General features: G+C 42.4%; 2 protein-coding genes across 2 annotated transcripts; both read right to left on the reverse strand.

Moving 5' to 3' along the window:
• Positions 1-1,081: 1,081 nt before the first annotated feature.
• On the reverse strand, positions 1,082-15,881 carry LOC133114316 (E3 ubiquitin/ISG15 ligase TRIM25-like). The gene is made up of 7 exons (XM_061223603.1): positions 15,861-15,881; positions 7,633-8,269; positions 4,593-4,688; positions 4,131-4,364; positions 3,819-3,978; positions 3,157-3,207; positions 1,082-2,383 (listed from the first exon to the last, which is right to left on the reverse strand). Exons 2-7 carry the CDS (start codon positions 8,221-8,223, stop codon positions 1,857-1,859), a joined length of 1,659 nt encoding a protein of 552 aa, XP_061079587.1. The 5' UTR covers positions 8,224-8,269; positions 15,861-15,881; the 3' UTR covers positions 1,082-1,856.
• Positions 15,790-20,926, reverse strand: LOC133114327 (E3 ubiquitin/ISG15 ligase TRIM25-like). Its single transcript, XM_061223613.1, has 5 exons — positions 20,336-20,926; positions 17,299-17,394; positions 16,837-17,070; positions 16,523-16,682; positions 15,790-15,911 (listed from the first exon to the last, which is right to left on the reverse strand). Exons 1-5 carry the CDS (start codon positions 20,924-20,926, stop codon positions 15,844-15,846), a joined length of 1,149 nt encoding a protein of 382 aa, XP_061079597.1. The 3' UTR covers positions 15,790-15,843.
• Positions 20,927-21,565: the final 639 nt, after the last annotated feature.

A 21,565-nucleotide genomic window follows, 5' to 3' on the forward strand; every position in this document is an offset into this window, starting at 1 on the left:
CATTTTTTCATGTTTGTTACATCATTTTTATACTCTAGTGAAACAGGAAGTGATGTAGTGACACAATATGGTTCCCAAACTTATTTACAATAATTGTTACGGGTGCCAATCATTTTGCCACCTATAGGTTCAGAAAGGAACTCCCTTCTGCTGGCTCTCCAGGGTGAGGGACTGTTGTGAGTCACTCGTGTGCCTGTGCTGGCTTCTCTTCCCAGGGCACTGTGAGCTCCATGAGCTGTTTCACGCCTCTCGACCAGACGATGTCTGGACTGAGGTTTGTGTTGGTCATTTCATCCACACATTTTAGTTGCCTCTTGTGATCCACCAGCATCTCCCAGTCAGCTGCTGTGTAGAGCTCTTCAAAGTCTTTGGTGCACTCTCCCCTGTTCTGAGGAACTTCTTTTAACGTACTTATGAATTCAGTACATATTCTGCATAAATTCAGAGATTATTAAACCATCTGGATTACTTTTTCAACATGCTGTACCTGTCCCACTACTTCAGTCATTTGACCTATTTTAAAGATCTTTGAGTCAATCCAACACTGACCACTGCCAACAAGCTCCCTGTATCTCTGTGACCTCATTCTCTATAGTGGGTGTGGCCAAATAGAAACTGACTGACCATGTTCCTGACTGAGTGAGTCATACGATCACTCAAATGTGTCAGTGATTCTGGAGTCCCAGAAGCACCCCTGGTTGTTTCAGTTTGTCTCATGTACAGGAGCATTTATCACCATATCCACCAGAGGGCGGCAGTGAGCTGCATACTAATAACAGCCTTCCCTGTCGTGTGATGTCTATACATTTTAGATCTGCTGTTGACACAGTTATTTTTTTTGACAACACTGCCGGAGCTCCCCTCCCCACTGCCCTGCCCCAAAACCCTGCTGGAGCTCCCCTCCTCACTGCCTACCGCTGTGGGTCCTCCAGAGGGCTCCTTGGTGCTCCTATTTTGCCCTCTTTCCCTGCTATACTTAAATAGTACTCTCCTTCTCTTGAGCCCTCCATCTAATTTAAACAAGAGGATATCAAACGTAGGCAAGTTCCATTCACCATAGAAAACCCCCGTAGACAGTGGCTTAGTGAATTCAGTTTTTATTGAAGATTTTTATATAGAATCAGAAATAACTTGCTCAAAAAATATATAGGATACATGTTTTTGGAATTGTAATGATAAATCTAAAGGCACTTCCATTTTGTACTGAAATCAGCTTCTTACAGTAAAGACAATAACCCCTCCCATTCAGGCCTGCCAACCCCACATTGGTACAAAGACACGTGAACATAAACTACAGAATGACTTTCTGTCAACAGTGTGATTATTACAAAGCATTATAAGTCTTGTGTGGAAGAAGCAGAAATAAAAGCAGATAATACCATTTTCCACACCCACATATTTCTTGTCTTATTCCAGCTTTATCTCTGTTCAGTTTCTGATCCATTATTTTGATCTTTTTCTCCATGTCAGGATGGAGGACTGAATTGAAGGCCTCTTGCAGTCCACTGGGTTAATGAGTGTTCAGAATTCAGCTCACATTTTTATTAAACGGACTGTGCAGGTAATCCTTTTGACAGAAAAAGATGTTCCACCTGTTTTTCACTATTTAATCATATTATAATCCCCATAATATACAATTTCCCAATTTACAATTTTGCTCAGAACTGTGTAAAATGTGCTCCTCTGACCCCAGTGTGGTAGAGGTGTAGAACTGTGTAAAATGTGCTCCTCTGACCCCAGTGTGGTAGAGGTGTAGAGGTGTGCACCTCATCAGACCCTAAATCTTTTATGACGTATTTACTTCTCCTCTCTTTCCCCCTGCAGTGTTTCTCTCACTCTGGTTACAGCTGGTCTCATCAAAGATCACACAGTTTTACAAAATTATCTAAATAAACCCAGAACCCAGGATAGAGGGGCTCAGTGAATGTGGTCTGGACTCTGTGCAGGAGGGTCATTGTGTCAGAGACGCTGTAGAAGGACAGAGTTCCTGCCCTGTGATCCAGGTACACTCCTATTCTGGAGGAGGAGGGAACAGGGATTTCAATGCTGACATTATTGTGCCTGAAAATGTAACTGGAGCCAGCGGGGTACAAACCCCAGGACAGGTTATTATTTCCCAGAGCACACTGATGACCCCTTCGTTCTTTCCTGCTGATGTGTTTATATGACACGGCTATACAAACCCTATTCCCACTCCACTCAGCCTCCCAGTAACAGCGTCCAGACAGACCCTCTCTACACAAGACTTGTGTCACGCCATTAAATCTCTCTGGATGATCAGGATATGACTGGATCTCTCTCACATGGGTCACCACTCTGTTACCCTCAGACAGACGCAGGTTTTTATACGCTGTGTTGGGGTCCAGTTTGAGCTGACAGGAATCTGATAGAGGAGAAAGTTTAGATTTAAAATGAGGACAGGTAAGGTCTGTCTATAATTCATTATTTTCTCCATACATACTATCAGTGTACAGCATTCATTTATTCATTAATTGTCCTAACCCGCATATCCTGAACAGGGTCGCAGGGGGGCTGGAGCATGACAGCATACATTGGGCAAAAGGCAGGAATACACCCTGGACAGGTCGCCAGTCCATCACAGGGCACACAGACCATTCACTCACACACTCATACCTATTGCCAATTTAGACTCTCCAATCAGCCTAACCTTCATGTCTTTGGACTGTGGGAGGAAACCGGAGTACCTGGAGGAAACCCACGCAAACACGGGGAGAACATGCAAACTCCACACAGAGAGGCCCAAGCCGACGGGGATTCAAACCCAGGACCTACCCACTGCACCATCCGTGCCACCGAGTGTACAGAATGATTTAATTTATTTTCCATCTCCACATGTGTGTACAGTATGCATATGTGTTCATGATTGTTTGAGAGGAAATACACAATGATGGAATAGGAGAATTTATGATCAATGTTTTGTCAGGAAAGATTCATGCTTTTCTACTTGTTTTAGGGTACATTTAGGGTACATTTTAAGTGCAATACCTTATTAAATAGACAGTGTGTGTGTGAGTGTGTGTGTGTGTGTGTGTGTGTGTGTTTGTGTGTGTGTGTGAGTGTGAGTGTGAGTGTGTGTGTGTGTGTGTGTGTGAGTGTGTGTGTGGGCCAGTTCAGAGTTTCAGAGTGAGCACTCACACTGTAAGAAATCCTCTCTGGTCCTGGGCTCTACAGTAGGGATGTTTTTCACTGCAGAGAAAGAGTGAGAGAAAAATGCACTTCATTGGTTTTGTGTGGAATGAAAGCTGGTTAAAATACAGTACTGTGCAAAAGTCTTAGACACCTGTATAACACTGTACAGATAAGTCAATGAACGGTCCTAAATAAACGTACTATATATTTTACATAACTACATATTTTACATTACAATAGTTAAAAACTGAATCAAATCAATATTTTTTGCAACCACCCTTCGGCGTTAAAACTGCATCACTTCGCTGAGACAGCCAACGCTGTCCTGCAGTTCTATAAGACAATCAGCAGGGAGGTTGTTCCAAGCATGTTGGAGAACTTGCCACAGTTCTTCTGCAGACTTTTGTTGGCTCCTTGCTTCTGATCTCAGACAGTCTTGATCAAATTCTTATGTAAAAATTAGGCAATTGCTTACAGTAACATGTTACTTTTTTAAATTAAATACAAAATTATCTCTGTAAAATAAAATCTTTTGGAAAATGAATATTTGGAAATCTGAAATGTGTTCTTTTACACTAACACACAGAAGAAAAAAAAACATATATAGACATATACTTAATAGACTTCTGCACAGTACTGTATATTTTGCTCATTAAAGTTTTTTCAACCTGGTGGAGGAATTTTGACCAGTTCCCCCTTGCAGATGTCCTCCAGTCGCTCCTTCAGTTCAGAGACAGATTTCCTCACAGCCTCAAAAGACACATGTGGACTGACAGTGATGCTGGGTAATTCTCCAGGTCCAGGAGGTACACAGAGAGACGGACAGCTCTACAGACAGACAGACAGACAGACAGAGAACAGTCTCAATATTAGATATTGCTGTGCAGATGCCAGGAGCCAATCTTTGTAAATTAGGAACACACATCACCAAGTATGTACAATGTAAATAGTGCAGACTGTCAGAGAGCCAGTGATGTTACCTGGAGGAAATGGATGTGGTCCTCTGTGTGTGAAAGCTGCTCCAGCTCAGCATCTCTCCTCCTCAGCTCAGCAATCTCCTGCTCCAGTTGCTCCAGGAGTCCTTCAGCCCGACTCACTTCAGCCTTCTCCTGATCTCTGATCAGCTGTTTCACCTCAGAGCACCTTCTCTCAATGGAGCGGATCATCTCAGTAAAGATCCTCTCATTGTCGTCCACTGCAGCCTGTGCAGAGCGCTGTTAGGAGACACAGAGAGAGAAGGGCAGTACATTTTAACTATGCCTTAGACTCAGCCCTTACAGGGACTCCAGAGAGCTTGTTCCCCACAGTGTGGCTCAGTGAGATTGGGCCCCACAGGGCTGGAATGTGGCCCAACACTAGGCTCCTCACTGGCTGACTGGAGGAGAGCCCTGACTGAGCTCCAACATAGTCAGCTGTGGTGTTCTCCTCTGGTCAGTACCCACCTTGACTGACTGCACGGCCTGCCTCAGATCCTGCAGCTCCTTCTCTCTCTCCTGGATTCTCTGCTGGAACTTACTCTGTGTTTCCCCCAGCTGCTTCTGTGGACACATTATTTTTATGTATCACATTAACTTGTACAGTATATCCTGTTTTCGAATTTTCACATTCGAAATTAAACAGGACTATGACATGTTTGAACAGGACACTGATGCAATGATCAACTTTGTCCCCTCCAGAGAATTTGTGTTTGAATCCTAGATGATGGTCTTTCTGTTTGTCCACATGGATTTCCTCTTTGTACTCCGGTTTCCTCTCAGTCCAAAGACATGCAGGTTAGGCTAACTGGAGAGTCTAAACTACATGAGGTAGATAAATAAAAATACAGCGGGTAAAATAAGTATTGAACACGTCACCATTTTTCTCAGTAAATATATTTCTAAAGGTGCTACTGACATGAAATTTCCACCAGATGTCGGTAACAACCCATGCAACCCACACATGCAAAGAAATCAAACCTTAGATGTCCATAAATTAAGTTATGTGTAATAAAATGGAATGACACAGGGAAAAAGTATTGAACACATGAAAAAATGGAGGTGCAAAAAGGCACCAAAAGCCAAGACAACAGCTGAAATGTATCAGTAATCAGAAAGCAATCCTGCCCCTTGTCAGTGCAAATTAATATCAGCTGGTTCGGTCCCAACTGATGGCTTATTAAAAGGTGTCTCATTGCCAAGGTGTCACACAAGAAACATCTCATGATGGGTAAAAGCAAAGAACTCTCTCAAGACCTTCGCAACCTTATTGTTGCAAAACATACTAATGGCATTGGTTACAGAAGGATATCTAAACTTCTGAATGTTCCAGTGAGCACTGTTGGCCATAATCCGGAAGTGGAAACGAAATCATTTCACCATAAACCGGCCACGACCAGGTGCTCCTCGCAAGATTTCTGACAGAGGAGTCAAAATAATTATCAGAAGAGTTGTCCAAGAGCCAAGGACCACTTGTGGAGAGCTTCAGAAAGACCTGCAATTAGCAGGTACAATTGTTTCAAAGAAAACAATAAGAAACGCACTCAACAGCCATGGCCTGTAGGCACGCTCACCACGCAAGACTCCATTGCTGAAGAAAAAACATGTTGAAGCTCGTTTAAAGTTTGCTGCACAACATTTAGACAAGCCTGTGAAATACTAGGAGAATATAGTCAAATGGCACAGCACATCACCCCAAAAACACCATACCAACAGTGAAGTTTGGAGGTGGGAACATCATGGTGTGGGGCTGTTTTTCAGCATACGGCACTGGCAAACTTCATGTAATTGAAGGAAGGATGAATGGAAAAATGTACTGAGACATTCTTGATAAAAATCTGCTGCCATCTACCAGGATGATGAAGATGAAACGAGGGTGGACATTTCAGCAAGACAATGATCCCAAACACACAGCCAAGGAAACTCTCACTCGGTTTCAGAGAAAGAAAATAAAGCTGCTAGAATGGCCCAGCCAATCACCTGACTTGAATCCAATAGAAAATCTATGGAAAGAACTAAAGATTAGAGTTCATAGAAGAGGCCCACGGAACCTTCAAGATTTGAAGACTGTTTGTGTGGAAGAATGGGCCAAAATCACACCTGAGCAATGCATGCAACTAGTTTCTCCATACAGGAGGCGTCTTGAAGCTGTTATTAACAAGGCTTTTGTACGAAGTATTAAATAAATGTAACTAAGTGTGTTCAATACTTTTTCCCTGTGTCATTCCATTTTATTACACATAACTTAATTTATGGACATCTAAGGTTTGATTTATTTGCATGTGTGGGTTGCATGGGTTGTTACCGACATCTGGTGAAAATTCCATGTCAGTAGCACCTTTAGAAATATATTTACTGAGAGAAATGGTGACGTGTTCAATACTTATTTTACCCGCTGTAAATCCAGTCTGTCTCTCTCATTCTCTCACTCACTCATGTAGCTGAGGGGTGCATTGCATCAACACCACTGTGTCCCTGCGACTTGTATGGTGCTGAAGTGCACAGAGTAATTCAGGCAAGGTCGGCATGGCAACAGACAGATACCAGCATGGAACCCAGTGAAGTTATGAACTCTGCAACAGTAGCTGATGGTAAGACAGTGGAGAGAAAGGCTATCACTTAACCCTCCTATTATGTTTGGGGTCAATTTGAACCCTTTATTGTTTGACATCTCTTCAAAATCAGTTGATCTTGTTTCATATTGATACTCTATGATTTTTCCAAACTTTATATTTTGGTGGGATTAAATGGTAAACATACTGCGATGCTAAATCCTGTACCAACGTTGCATACAACTGTGTTGTGTGGGGTTCTCTTGACCCCCCAAATGTTTGAAATTATACAAGCATTTTTATTTTTATCTCAGATGTTTTGTGGATGATTCTGGGGGCACTTTCACATACAGATGCCAACATTCGCTCGATAATGAGATGTTTCTCACAGATTTTTCATATTTATGGATAAAAGGCTAGTAATTTTGGAAACAATATGAACGTGACAACTAAAGTGGCAAACTATTTCTATTACAATAATTGTGTGTTTATCTGAACTATTGGTCTCAATTTATTTTCAGACATAAAAGAGGTCAAAAGATCTGAACATTATAGGAGTGTTAATGTTTAATAATTCACTCTTGTGTTGTCTTCAGGGTCAAAATTGACCTGACAATATGATCTTTTTTCAACTTGAAATGGGTTTGAAATGAGTTTGTGATGAGTTACAGGTTATTTCTTCATGCAAAATAGATTAGGGGTTTTAAGTTCAATGAAGCTGCTTTATTTTCGGAGTTTAGAGAGGTTGGATCATTTTTTACCCTTAGGACAAGGGGAAAATACAGAATGTTAAGACTAAGGGTTAAATGTAACCTTTACTGCACTGATCACTGCATTTCTCATAGATTTCAAAAACATTCATAAAAACATTCAACATAGTCCATAAAATACAATTGATAAGTCTGCAGGTTGTCACTACAATCACTGTAATTGTGGGTAAGAGCTCCAGTCCCTACCTGTTTCTCTGTCCATTCTGCTGCAGCTGAGACTGTATCACAGCCTCTGTGTTCATCCATCGTACACAGCAGACAGATACACTGCTGATCGGAACGACAGTAAACTTCCAGCAGTCTGTCATGATGAGAACAGATCTTCTCCTGCAGGTTTCCAGTGGCTTTGACCAGTTTGTGCTTCTTAAAGGCAGGAGATTCATAGTGAGGCTGGAGGTGAGTTTCACAGTAAGAGGCCAGACACATCAGACAGGATTTAACGGCTTTGCGCTTTCTCCCAGCGCAGACATTGCACACCCTATCTCCAGGTCCAGCATAGCAGTGAGCAGGAGGAGCAGCTTGGAATCCTGTCTTCTTCAGTTTCTCCACCACGTCAGCCAGTATGGTGTTTTTTCTTAAAACAGGCCTTGGGAAGAAAGTCTCTCTGCACTGGGGACAGCTGAAGACACCAGTATGATTATCCTGATCCCAGCAGCCCTTAATACAGCCCAAACAGTAACTGTGTCCACAGGGAATAGTCGCTGGATTCTTCAGTAGATCCAGACAGATCGAACAGCTGAACTGGTCTTGATCCACTGAGACACTGGCTTCAGCCATTCTGCCTCTCACACGGACAGAGAGTTGAGTTTCTGTTTCTCTGAAACTGCATGGCAGAGAGAGAGAGAGCGGGAATTATTTCCTGGTTCTGTGCACAGCTGCAGGAGGTGTGGTGTTGGACTGAGGCCAGGCTGAGCAGAGCAGTGAGTGTAGAGAGAGCAGACTTTCAGTAAGTCATCAAACACAATCTCTCAAGTGCGGTGAAGTTAGTTTTGTGTTTGATTTTCGATTTTCAGACTTCAATAGCCCTTCAACGAAATGGACCACAGTGCGCAAAATAACTTTTTCATAATCAGAGGAGCTCAGAGAACGCAGCACAACACTTTGTTTGATCTTTTATTGCACATTTAAGATTACAAAAACATTTTTGTCAATAGCAAAAAAAAGTGGTTGTCAAATAAAAATGTTGAGAACTTTCTAACCACAGAGCTCAGAGTGCTGAAATAATACCTTGGTGATCAGGAGGACATGAACATATGTTAATATTTCAATAGCTTCCAGGTCACATGACCTATTAACTCCAGACCAATGGAGCTCCATATTCATTCTACTATCAATCCTTAAAATTGATATTATTTTCAATGGAAAAATTATGTTTTCGTTTTAAATAGCTTCCAGGTCACATGACCCATGGACTCAAAACCAATATGGATCCTTCAATAGATCCAGACAAATTGGACAGCACAACTGGGCTTGATCCATAAGTTTCAGTACAGAATGGTGTATAGTTTCTCTAAATATTTTTGAGGAAGAAGGGAAGATGTTTCTGGTTCTGAGCCGGCCCGCCTAGATACTAACCTTATTTTAATCCACACACAGGGACAGGGACTGAGTTTAGTTTAGTTTCTGTGAAACGTCATGACAGAGAGAGTGGGAGTGACTTCCTGGATGTGCCAACAGTTGCAGGAGGTGTAGTGAGGAGAGGCTGAGCAGAGTAGAGTCAAGCCATGATACAACAGTCACCCTTTTCTGCGCACACTGACAGAGACAGCGTTTAGTTTAGTTTCTCTGAAATGGCATGATAGAGAGAGTGGCTTCCTGCCAACAGTTCCAGAAGGTATGGTGAGCAGAGGCTGACTAGAGTAGGCATTGTGAAGAGAGAGATGTGATCTGTCTGGTCATCCCTGTTCTATCCCTCAGGTTTAGAGATGGACTCAAGCCAGAGTACAAAGACAGTGGGAACTGTAGCAGCACTGAGCTTGCAGTCACTAAGGCATCGCTCTGTCATTCGATACCGTTGCACACCATGGCCTGGGGATCACACTCCGGTCCTGCCAGATCCAAGTATGGCGGGCCCATGAGGGAGAGGCATAATTGGGCCGCTGCTCCGAGGGTGTGGGGAGTGACTCGGAGGGGAGGTTTGGAGGTGTGGTGGTATGGTCAGGAGAAGGCCACAAAACAGAGGAAGAGCCAGAAGAGGCATATTGTACTCAGTTACTGTAAAATTGATTCTCAGCAAGTGAGATTTTTGTCCAGTCTCTTACAAGTGGTGTTTTACATATTTCAGTCTTAAATATTGTACTGAAGAAAGAGAGACTAATTTGAAGTTAGTGGAACAAATGCTCTCCCAAAGAAAATGTTCCCTGTCATGACAGTCTCTCTAACCATTTTGACTGTCTTGATTTCAAACAATGATAAAGGGACTTTTCATTTTGATCACACTGAGTAATTGAAATAATGAGTTCAAGATTTCGAGTGAGGGACGCACTTTTGGTGGGGAACCATAATGTTTCACCGTATGCATGAAATGTTTCGGCAAATGCTCCTAAAAATTTTTTTGGGAAATGGGCCAAAGCGATTGAGAAAAACTTTAAAGGAAAAAAAAACTAATAACATTGGCTACAGCTAACGCCATTCAATTAGCAGCAATGTGATTCATTTTCTCTCTGGCCCTCCATTGATAACAGTGCCTGCCAATCACCTTGCAGGACCTTCACTTGGCAGAGATGCAGCTTGCTTGAATCTATTATTGCAGTTTATTAAGCCTCAATCTCCCGATTGACATTAATTCAAAACTATGACTTAACACTGGCAAATTTATGCTATTTTGGACAGTACTTTTAAATTGTAAAATTTCTTCACACTGAACGAATTGGTCTCTCATGACTCTGGTATGCAGTGTGCATGATCTGGTGCTCATAGGCATCCATGGAAATGATAAGCTGAAGCTGTCTCCAGGTCTTGTATATCTCGATGGACACTCCTCACTGTTTAACTCTGGGGAGTATACTAAAAAAGGAAGCTTCACAATCCCAAGGATTCTTAGCATTTGCTGGGTTCGCAAAAGCAACAACTGTAACCAGCCTGAACCGCTATCACAAACGTTTGTGATGACACGCTTTGTTAATAAAGCTTTCCCCATAAAAGTGGCAGGATCAGCAGATATTAACCAACCCTACAGCAGTACTGATCACTGATATGGAAGGATTTAATGATGAATACAAAGACCAGTTAACAATTATAATGTAAGCCAGTCATAAGTAACATTTGGTGTCATACGCTCGTCAGCTTGCTGACTTACCCCTCCTGGAGCATACATTGTTAGCCCCCACCTTTTGGCACACATGCCTGTGGGGGAGAGCTAGAGAAGGATTCCTGGAGCCCCCCTTCTCTCACATTCCTTACAGGGTTTGAGCACAGGAATACTGGAGATGGCATAAAGATGTTTCATGATAATCAGAATATTGTAATGTTTGGTGTTATTCTGATTGGTTCAGTCCAACTGGTGTAATGGTCTAGTTTTTGTAACAGTCTACCTTTGATATCATAAGCATTCAGGAGCCAAGGGGAAATTGGGCAAAAGCTGTCTCTGTAGAAGCCATTTGTTTTAGGTCCCTGACTAAGGTCTCACTGGTGGGAGTTTGGCGTATAGATTACAGATGGGTGACCCGTTTTTAGGGTCAAGAACTAAGTCCTGGATTTCGGAGATAAGGAGAAGAAACCAAGCAATCTGGGGTTGTGTCTCCTTTCCTTTAATTCACCCAAATCAGGTTTATCCAAAAGGTATATTACCATGAGAGGCACAAATACATATTTACAGCATAATGCAGTTACCATGAAAACTCCCAACTACAGCATTCATAGATATGATGGGGCGGCCTGTAGCATAGTGGTTAAGGTCAGGAAGGGCTGCCATTTGTGAGGGGCTTGAGAGCCGGTGTTTCTGTTCAATGTTGTTTAGACTACCTTTTGGGGAGTCTCGGGCAAAGATAAGGGAAAGATGTATGAGTGGTCCAAGGGCAGTTGGGTCATGGGAAAAGAATCCTCCAGAACATTGGCGACCTCCCTATGACCCCATACCTGGTCACTTCCAAGGGGGAAGACTCCGGACAATGCCACAGTGTCCTCATTTGGGCACTGCTGTCATTACACCGGTGACTGCTCTCCTAGATTAAATATTCAACACTGCTATTAAGATAGTAAATAGACCCGGTAAAATCTTGAAAACATTGTACATGTGATCCTTGTATTATTGCATTAAGTCTTATGTAATGGTAACAGGAATTGCATGTAAAATGTAATATCAGGAGGGAAGTTTCATGATAACTGCAACATAATAAAACATAAGGGTAATCTGTTTGGTAAATCTGTGGTAGTTCTAAACTGTGAGGCCAGCAAGTTTCTGCCCATTAAACGATCGGTGACACACGGCTCTTGTAATTTGGTGCGAAGGGAACCCATGGGCGTTACGGCGCTGGTTCCTATCAAATTAGCTCTAAGGAGCCGAGTTAGTACTACGCCAACCTGGGCTCGCAACTATCATGGCAGTTTTGCATGTATTGTGTTGGCTGTGTTCTCCACCGAACTGAGATTTCAGCAATAATGCTAATCCCGGGAACATCTATTGAGTAATGGTGGCGCAGGTACGAGTCGAGTGTAATCACTCCCGAGGTTCACGTAAGTTTCAAACCCAAATTTCTCAATTCTAATCTTAAATGGAGTCAGATAAATGAGTAAAACTATAATACCCATTAAGCTTACAACATGGCCCCGTTTGAGAACGGAGAATATTAAGAATTGTACTGGCTTACAGGCCAGCCGTAAGCGGGATATGGGGCAAGTCAATCCATATCGTAATTGTGCTCTGTTCTTGGATGGAGGATAATAATTAACCCTACTAATATTCTCCCAGCAACGCCAGAAGGACAAGCACGCAAAACCCCTTTCGGCCCCCGCTAAATTCCGTCATTGGGTTACCGTGGGGTTTTACAATAATAATAAAAAATGGAAACTAGCACTCTCTTCCAGTCATAATTTCAATGATGTTTGGCAAACTCAACATGTTTGGTTTTGTTTATTGTGTTCAGTAAGGGCTGTCTATGTGCCAGCCTTCCATGGTGATCTACCCATTACCAGACTTGTGACAGTCAATTACCATCAGTCTCTTCCAAATGGACAGTTCTTTGGCTTTGGCTGAAATGCCAAAAGCATGACAAAGGCATTTTTTCATGTTTGTTACATCATTTTTATACTCTAGTGAAACAGGAAGTGATGTAGTGACACAATATGGTTCCCAAACTTATTTACAATAATTGTTACGGGTGCCAATCATTTTGCCACCTATAGGTTCAGAAAGGAACTCCCTTCTGCTGGCTCTCCAGGGTGAGGGACTGTTGTGAGTCACTCGTGTGCCTGTGCTGGCTTCTCTTCCCAGGGCACTGTGAGCTCCATGAGCTGTTTCACGCCTCTCGACCAGACGATGTCTGGACTGAGGTTTGTGTTGGTCATTTCATCCACACATTTTAGTTGCCTCTTGTGATCCACCAGCATCTCCCAGTCAGCTGCTGTGTAGAGCTCTTCAAAGTCTTTGGTGCACTCTCCCCTGTTCTGAGGAACTTCTTTTAACGTACTTATGAATTCAGTACATATTCTGCATAAATTCAGAGATTATTAAACCATCTGGATTACTTTTTCAACATGCTGTACCTGTCCCACTACTTCAGTCATTTGACCTATTTTAAAGATCTTTGAGTCAATCCAACACTGACCACTGCCAACAAGCTCCCTGTATCTCTGTGACCTCATTCTCTATAGTGGGTGTGGCCAAATAGAAACTGACTGACCATGTTCCTGACTGAGTGAGTCATACGATCACTCAAATGTGTCAGTGATTCTGGAGTCCCAGAAGCACCCCTGGTTGTTTCAGTTTGTCTCATGTACAGGAGCATTTATCACCATATCCAGCAGAGGGCGGCAGTGAGCTGCATACTAATAACAGCCTTCCCTGTCGTGTGATGTCTATACATTTTAGATCTGCTGTTGACACAGTTATTTTTTTTGACAACACTGCCGGAGCTCCCCTCCCCACTGCCCTGCCCCAAAACCCTGCTGGAGCTCCCCTCCTCACTGCCTACCGCTGTGGGTCCTCCAGAGGGCTCCTTGGTGCTCCTATTTTGCCCTCTTTCCCTGCTATACTTAAATAGTACTCTCCTTCTCTTGAGCCCTCCATCTAATTTAAACAAGAGGATATCAAACGTAGGCAAGTTCCATTCACCATAGAAAACCCCCGTAGACAGTGGCTTAGTGAATTCAGTTTTTATTGAAGATTTTTATATAGAATCAGAAATAACTTGCTCAAAAAATATATAGGATACATGTTTTTGGAATTGTAATGATAAATCTAAAGGCACTTCCATTTTGTACTGAAATCAGCTTCTTACAGTAAAGACAATAACCCCTCCCATTCAGGCCTGCCAACCCCACATTGGTACAAAGACACGTGAACATAAACTACAGAATGACTTTCTGTCAACAGTGTGATTATTACAAAGCATTATAAGTCTTGTGTGGAAGAAGCAGAAATAAAAGCAGATAATACCATTTTCCACACCCACATATTTCTTGTCTTATTCCAGCTTTATCTCTGTTCAGTTTCTGATCCATTATTTTGATCTTTTTCTCCATGTCAGGATGGAGGACTGAATTGAAGGCCTCTTGCAGTCCACTGGGTTAATGAGTGTTCAGAATTCAGCTCACATTTTTATTAAACGGACTGTGCAGGTAATCCTTTTGACAGAAAAAGATGTTCCACCTGTTTTTCACTATTTAATCATATTATAATCCCCATAATATACAATTTCCCAATTTACAATTTTGCTCAGAACTGTGTAAAATGTGCTCCTCTGACCCCAGTGTGGTAGAGGTGTAGAACTGTGTAAAATGTGCTCCTCTGACCCCAGTGTGGTAGAGGTGTAGAGGTGTGCACCTCATCAGACCCTAAATCTTTTATGACGTATTTACTTCTCCTCTCTTTCCCCCTGCAGTGTTTCTCTCACTCTGGTTACAGCTGGTCTCATCAAAGATCACACAGTTTTACAAAATTATCTAAATAAACCCAGAACCCAGGATAGAGGGGCTCAGTGAATGTGGTCTGGACTCTGTGCAGGAGGGTCATTGTGTCAGAGACGCTGTAGAAGGACAGAGTTCCTGCCCTGTGATCCAGGTACACTCCTATTCTGGAGGAGGAGGGAACAGGGATTTCAATGCTGACATTATTGTGCCTGAAAATGTAACTGGAGCCAGCGGGGTACAAACCCCAGGACAGGTTATTATTTCCCAGAGCACACTGATGACCCCTTCGTTCTTTCCTGCTGATGTGTTTATATGACACGGCTATACAAACCCTATTCCCACTCCACTCAGCCTCCCAGTAACAGCGTCCAGACAGACCCTCTCTACACAAGACTTGTGTCACGCCATTAAATCTCTCTGGATGATCAGGATATGACTGGATCTCTCTCACATGGGTCACCACTCTGTTACCCTCAGACAGACGCAGGTTTTTATACGCTGTGTTGGGGTCCAGTTTGAGCTGACAGGAATCTGATAGAGGAGAAAGTTTAGATTTAAAATGAGGACAGGTAAGGTCTGTCTATAATTCATTATTTTCTCCATACATACTATCAGTGTACAGCATTCATTTATTCATTAATTGTCCTAACCCGCATATCCTGAACAGGGTCGCAGGGGGGCTGGAGCATGACAGCATACATTGGGCAAAAGGCAGGAATACACCCTGGACAGGTCGCCAGTCCATCACAGGGCACACAGACCATTCACTCACACACTCATACCTATTGCCAATTTAGACTCTCCAATCAGCCTAACCTTCATGTCTTTGGACTGTGGGAGGAAACCGGAGTACCTGGAGGAAACCCACGCAAACACGGGGAGAACATGCAAACTCCACACAGAGAGGCCCAAGCCGACGGGGATTCAAACCCAGGACCTACCCACTGCACCATCCGTGCCACCGAGTGTACAGAATGATTTAATTTATTTTCCATCTCCACATGTGTGTACAGTATGCATATGTGTTCATGATTGTTTGAGAGGAAATACACAATGATGGAATAGGAGAATTTATGATCAATGTTTTGTCATGAAAGATTCATGCTTTTCTACTTGTTTTAGGGTACATTTAGAGTACATTTTAAGTGCAATACCTTATTAAATAGACAGTGTGTGTGTGAGTGTGTGTGTGTGTGTGTGAGTGTGTGTTTGTGTGTGTGTGTGAGTGTGAGTGTGAGTGTGTGTGTGTGTGTGTGTGTGAGTGTGTGTGTGTGTGTGTGAGTGTGAGTGTGTGCGTGTGTGTGTGTGTGTGTGGGCCAGTTCAGAGTTTCAGAGTGAGCACTCACACTGTAAGAAATCCTCTCTGGTCCTGGGCTCTACAGTAGGGATGTTTTTCACTGCAGAGACAGAGTGAGAGAAAAATGCACTTCATTGGTTTTGTGTGGAATGAAAGCTGGTTAAAATACAGTACTGTGCAAAAGTCTTAGACACCTGTATAACACTGTACAGATAAGTCAATGAACGGTCCTAAATAAACGTACTATATATTTTACATAACTATATATTTTACATTACAATAGTTAAAAACTGAATCAAATCAATATTTTTTGCAACCACCCTTCGGCGTTAAAACTGCATCACTTCGCTGAGACAGCCAACGCTGTCCTGCAGTTCTATAAGACAATCAGCAGGGAGGTTGTTCCAAGCATGTTGGAGAACTTGCCACAGTTCTTCTGCAGACTTTTGTTGGCTCCTTGCTTCTGATCTCAGACAGTCTTGATCAAATTTTTATGTAAAAAGTAGGCAATTGCTTACAGTAACATGTTACTTTTTTAAATTAAATACAAAATTATCTCTGTAAAATAAAATCTTTTGGAAAATGAATATTTGGAAATCTGAAATGTGTTCTTTTACACTAACACACAGAAGAAAAAAAAACATATATAGACATATACTTAATAGACTTCTGCACAGTACTGTATATTTTGCTCATTAAAGTTTTTTCAACCTGATGGAGGAATTTTGACCAGTTCCCCCTTGCAGATGTCCTCCAGTCGCTCCTTCAGTTCAGAGACAGATTTCCTCACAGCCTCAAAAGACACATGTGGACTGACAGTGATGCTGGGTAATTCTCCAGGTCCAGGAGGTACACAGAGAGACGGACAGCTCTACAGACAGACAGACAGACAGACAGACAGAGAACAGTCTCAATATTAGATATTGCTGTGCAGATGCCAGGAGCCAATCTTTGTAAATTAGGAACACACCACCAAGTATGTACAATGTACATAGTGCAGACTGTCAGAGAGCCAGTGATGTTACCTGGAGGAAATGGATGTGGTCCTCTGTGTGTGAAAGCTGCTCCAGCTCAGCATCTCTCCTCCTCAGCTCAGCAATCTCCTGCTCCAGTTGCTCCAGGAGTCCTTCAGCCCGACTCACTTCAGCCTTCTCCTGATCTCTGATCAGCTGTTTCACCTCAGAGCACCTTCTCTCAATGGAGCGGATCATCTCAGTAAAGATCCTCTCATTGTCGTCCACTGCAGCCTGTGCAGAGCGCTGTTAGGAGACACAGAGAGAGAAGGGCAGTACATTTTAACTATGCCTTAGACTCAGCCCTTACAGGGACTCCAGAGAGCTTGTTCCCCACAGTGTGGCTCAGTGAGATTGGGCCCCACAGGGCTGGAATGTGGCCCAACACTGGGCTCCTCACTGGCTGACTGGAGGAGAGCCCTGACTGAGCTCCAACATAGTCAGCTGTGGCCTTCTCCTCTGGTCAGTACCCACCTTGACTGACTGCACAGCCTGCCTCAGATCCTGCAGCTCCTTCTCTCTCTCCTGGATTCTCTGCTGGAACTTACTCTGTGTTTCCCCCAGCTGCTTCTGTGGACACATTATTTTTATGTATCACATTAACTTGTACAGTATATCCTGTTTTCGAATTTTCACATTCGAAATTAAACAGGACTATGACATGTTTGAACAGGACACTGATGCAATGATCAACTTTGTCCCCTCCAGAGAATTTGTGTTTGAATCCTAGATGATGGTCTTTCTGTTTGTCCACATGGATTTCCTCTTTGTACTCCGGTTTCCTCTCAGTCCAAAGACATGCAGGTTAGGCTAACTGGAGAGTCTTAACTACATGAGGTAGATAAATAAAAATACAGCGGGTAAAATAAGTATTGAACACGTCACCATTTTTCTCAGTAAATATATTTCTAAAGGTGCTACTGACATGAAATTTCCACCAGATGTCGGTAACAACCCATGCAACCCACACATGCAAAGAAATCAAACCTTAGACCATAAATTAAGTTATGTGTAATAAAATGGAATGACACAGGGAAAAAGTATTGAACACATGAAAAAATGGAGGTGCAAAAAGGCACCAAAAGCCAAGACAACAGCTGAAATGTATCAGTAATCAGAAAGCAATCCTGCCCCTTGTCAGTGCAAATTAATATCAGCTGGTTCGGTCCCAACTGATGGCTTATTAAAAGGTGTCTCATTGCCAAGGTGTCACACAAGAAACATCTCATGATGGGTAAAAGCAAAGAACTCTCTCAAGACCTTCGCAACCTTATTGTTGCAAAACATACTAATGGCATTGGTTACAGAAGGATATCTAAACTTCTGAATGTTCCAGTGAGCACTGTTGGCCATAATCCGGAAGTGGAAACGAAATCATTTCACCATAAACCGGCCACGACCAGGTGCTCCTCGCAAGATTTCTGACAGAGGAGTCAAAATAATTATCAGAAGAGTTGTCCAAGAGCCAAGGACCACTTGTGGAGAGCTTCAGAAAGACCTGCAATTAGCAGGTACAATTGTTTCAAAGAAAACAATAAGAAACGCACTCAACAGCCATGGCCTGTAGGCACGCTCACCACGCAAGACTCCATTGCTGAAGAAAAAACATGTTGAAGCTCGTTTAAAGTTTGCTGCACAACATTTAGACAAGCCTGTGAAATACTAGGAGAATATAGTCAAATGGCACAGCACATCACCCCAAAAACACCATACCAACAGTGAAGTTTGGAGGTGGGAACATCATGGTGTGGGGCTGTTTTTCAGCATACGGCACTGGCAAACTTCATGTAATTGAAGGAAGGATGAATGGAAAAATGTACCGAGACATTCTTGATAAAAATCTGCTGCCATCTACCAGGATGATGAAGATGAAACGAGGGTGGACATTTCAGCAAGACAATGATCCCAAACACACAGCCAAGGAAACTCTCACTCGGTTTCAGAGAAAGAAAATAAAGCTGCTAGAATGGCCCAGCCAATCACCTGACTTGAATCCAATAGAAAATCTATGGAAAGAACAAAAGATTAGAGTTCATAGAAGAGTCCCACGGAACCTTCATGATTTGAAGACTGTTTGTGTGGAAGAATGGGCCAAAATCACACCTGAGCAATGCATGCAACTAGTTTCTCCATACAGGAGGCGTCTTGAAGCTGTTATTAACAAGGCTTTTGTACGAAGTATTAAATAAATGTAACTAAGTGTGTTCAATACTTTTTCCCTGTGTCATTCCATTTTATTACACATAACTTAATTTATGGACATCTAAGGTTTGATTTATTTGCATGTGTGGGTTGCATGGGTTGTTACCGACATCTGGTGAAAATTCCATGTCAGTAGCACCCTTAGAAATATATTTACTGAGAGAAATGGTGACGTGTTCAATACTTATTTTACCCGCTGTAAATCCAGTCTGTCTCTCTCATTCTCTCACTCACTCATGTAGCTGAGGGGTGCATTGCATCAACACCACTGTGTCCCTGCGACTTGTATGGTGCTGAAGTGCACAGAGTAATTCAGGCAAGGTCGGCATGGCAACAGACAGATACCAGCATGGAACCCAGTGAAGTTATGAACTCTGCAACAGTAGCTGATGGTAAGACAGTGGAGAGAAAGGCTATCACTTAACCCTCCTATTATGTTTGGGGTCAATTTGAACCCTTTATTGTTTGACATCTCTTCAAAATCAGTTGATCTTGTTTCATATTGATACTCTATGATTTTTCCAAACTTTATATTTTGGTGGGATTAAATGGTAAACATACTGCGATGCTAAATCCTGTACCAACGTTGCATACAACTGTGTTGTGTGGGGTTCTCTTGACCCCCCAAATGTTTGAAATTATACAAGCATTTTTATTTTTATCTCAGATGTTTTGTGGATGATTCTGGGGGCACTTTCACATACAGATGCCAACATTCGCTCGATAATGAGATGTTTCTCACAGATTTTTCATATTTATGGATAAAAGGCTAGTAATTTTGGAAACAATATGAACGTGACAACTAAAGTGGCAAACTATTTCTATTACAATAATTGTGTGTTTATCTGAACTATTGGTCTCAATTTATTTTCAGACATAAAAGAGGTCAAAAGATCTGAACATTATAGGAGTGTTAATGTTTAATATTTCACTCTTGTGTTGTCTTCAGGGTCAAAATTGACCTGACAATATGATCTTTTTTCGACTTGAAATGGGTTTGAAATGAGTTTGTGATGAGTTACAGGTTATTTCTTCATGCAAAATAGATTAGGGGTTTTAAGTTCAATGAAGCTGCTTTATTTTCGGAGTTTAGAGAAGTTGGATCATTTTTTACCCTTAGGACAAGGGGAAAATACAGAATGTTAAGACTAAGGGTTAAATGTAACCTTTACTGCACTGATCACTGCATTTCTCATAGATTTCAAAAACATTCATAAAAACATTCAACATAGTCCATAAAATACAATTGATAAGTCTGCAGGTTGTCACTACAATCACTGTAATTGTGGGTAAGAGCTCCAGTCCCTACCTGTTTCTCTGTCCATTCTGCTGCAGCTGAGACTGTATCATGGCCTCTGTGTTCATCCATCGTACACAGCAGACAGATACACTGCTGATCGGTACGACAATAAACTTCCAGCAGTTTGTCATGATGAGAGCAGATCTTCTCCTGCAGGTTTCCAGTGGCTTTGACCAGTTTGTGCTTCTTAAGGGCAGGAGATTCATAGTGAGGCTGGAGGTGAGTTTCACAGTAAGAGGCCAGACACATCAGACAGGATTTAACGGCTTTGCGCTTTCTCCCAGCGCAGACATTGCACACCCTATCTCCAGGTCCAGCATAGCAGTGAGCAGGAGGAGCAGCTTGGAATCCTGTCTTCTTCAGTTTCTCCACCACGTCAGCCAGTATGGTGTTTTTTCTTAAAACAGGCCTTGGGAAGAAAGTCTCTCTGCACTGGGGACAGCTGAAGACACCAGTATGATTATCCTGATCCCAGCAGCCCTTAATACAGCCCAAACAGTAACTGTGTCCACAGGGAGTAGTCGCTGGATTCTTCAGTAGATCCAGACAGATCGAACAGCTGAACTGGTCTTGATCCACTGAGACACTGGCTTCAGCCATTCTGCCTCTCACACGGACAGAGAGTTGAGTTTCTGTTTCTCTGAAACTGCGTGGCAGAGAGAGAGAGAGCGGGAATTATTTCCTGGTTCTGTGCACAGCTGCAGGAGGTGTGGTGTTGGACTGAGGCCAGGCTGAGCAGAGCAGTGAGTGTAGAGAGAGCAGACTTTCAGTAAGTCATCAAACACAATCTCTCAAGTGCGGTGAAGTTAGTTTTGTGTTTGATTTTCGATTTTCAGACTTCAATAGCCCTTCAACGAAATGGGCCACAGTGCGCAAAATAACTTTTTCATAATCAGAGGAGCTCAGAGAACGCAGCACAACACTTTGTTTGATCTTTTATTGCACATTTAAGATTACAAAAACATTTTTGTCAATAGCAAAAAAAAGTGGTTGTCAAATAAAAATGTTGAGAGCTTTCTAACCACAGAGCTCAGAGTGCTGAAATAATACCTTGGTGATCAGGAGGACATGAACATATGATAATATTTCAATAGCTTCCAGGTCACATGACCTATTAACTCCAGACCAATGGAGCTCCATATTCATTCTACTATCAATCCTTAAAATTGATATTATTTTCAATGGAAAAATTATGTTTTCGTTTTAAATAGCTTCCAGGTCACATGACCCATGGACTCA

Source organism: Conger conger, chromosome 16 (assembly GCF_963514075.1).
Source record: "Conger conger chromosome 16, fConCon1.1, whole genome shotgun sequence".
Lineage (NCBI taxonomy): Eukaryota > Metazoa > Chordata > Actinopteri > Anguilliformes > Congridae > Conger > Conger conger.

What these genes read in the sequence shown, in the direction of transcription:
- LOC133114316 (XM_061223603.1), bottom strand. Translation starts at nt 8,223, where the DNA reads ATGGCTGAAGCCAGTGTCTCAGTGGATCAAGACCAGTTCAGCTGTTCG. An exon ending in CAGAATGGACAGAGAAACAG is followed by an intron (nt 4,689 to 7,632) that starts GTAGGGACTGGA and finishes ATGTGTCCACAG; the next exon opens with AAGCAGCTGGGGGAAACACA. An exon ending in ACCACATCCATTTCCTCCAG is followed by an intron (nt 3,979 to 4,130) that starts GTAACATCACTG and finishes GTCTGTCTGTAG; the next exon opens with AGCTGTCCGTCTCTCTGTGT.
- LOC133114327 (XM_061223613.1), bottom strand. Translation starts at nt 20,926, where the DNA reads ATGGCTGAAGCCAGTGTCTCAGTGGATCAAGACCAGTTCAGCTGTTCG. An exon ending in ACCACATCCATTTCCTCCAG is followed by an intron (nt 16,683 to 16,836) that starts GTAACATCACTG and finishes GTCTGTCTGTAG; the next exon opens with AGCTGTCCGTCTCTCTGTGT. An exon ending in GGTCAAAATTCCTCCATCAG is followed by an intron (nt 15,912 to 16,522) that starts GTTGAAAAAACT and finishes CTGTCTCTGCAG; the next exon opens with TGAAAAACATCCCTACTGTA.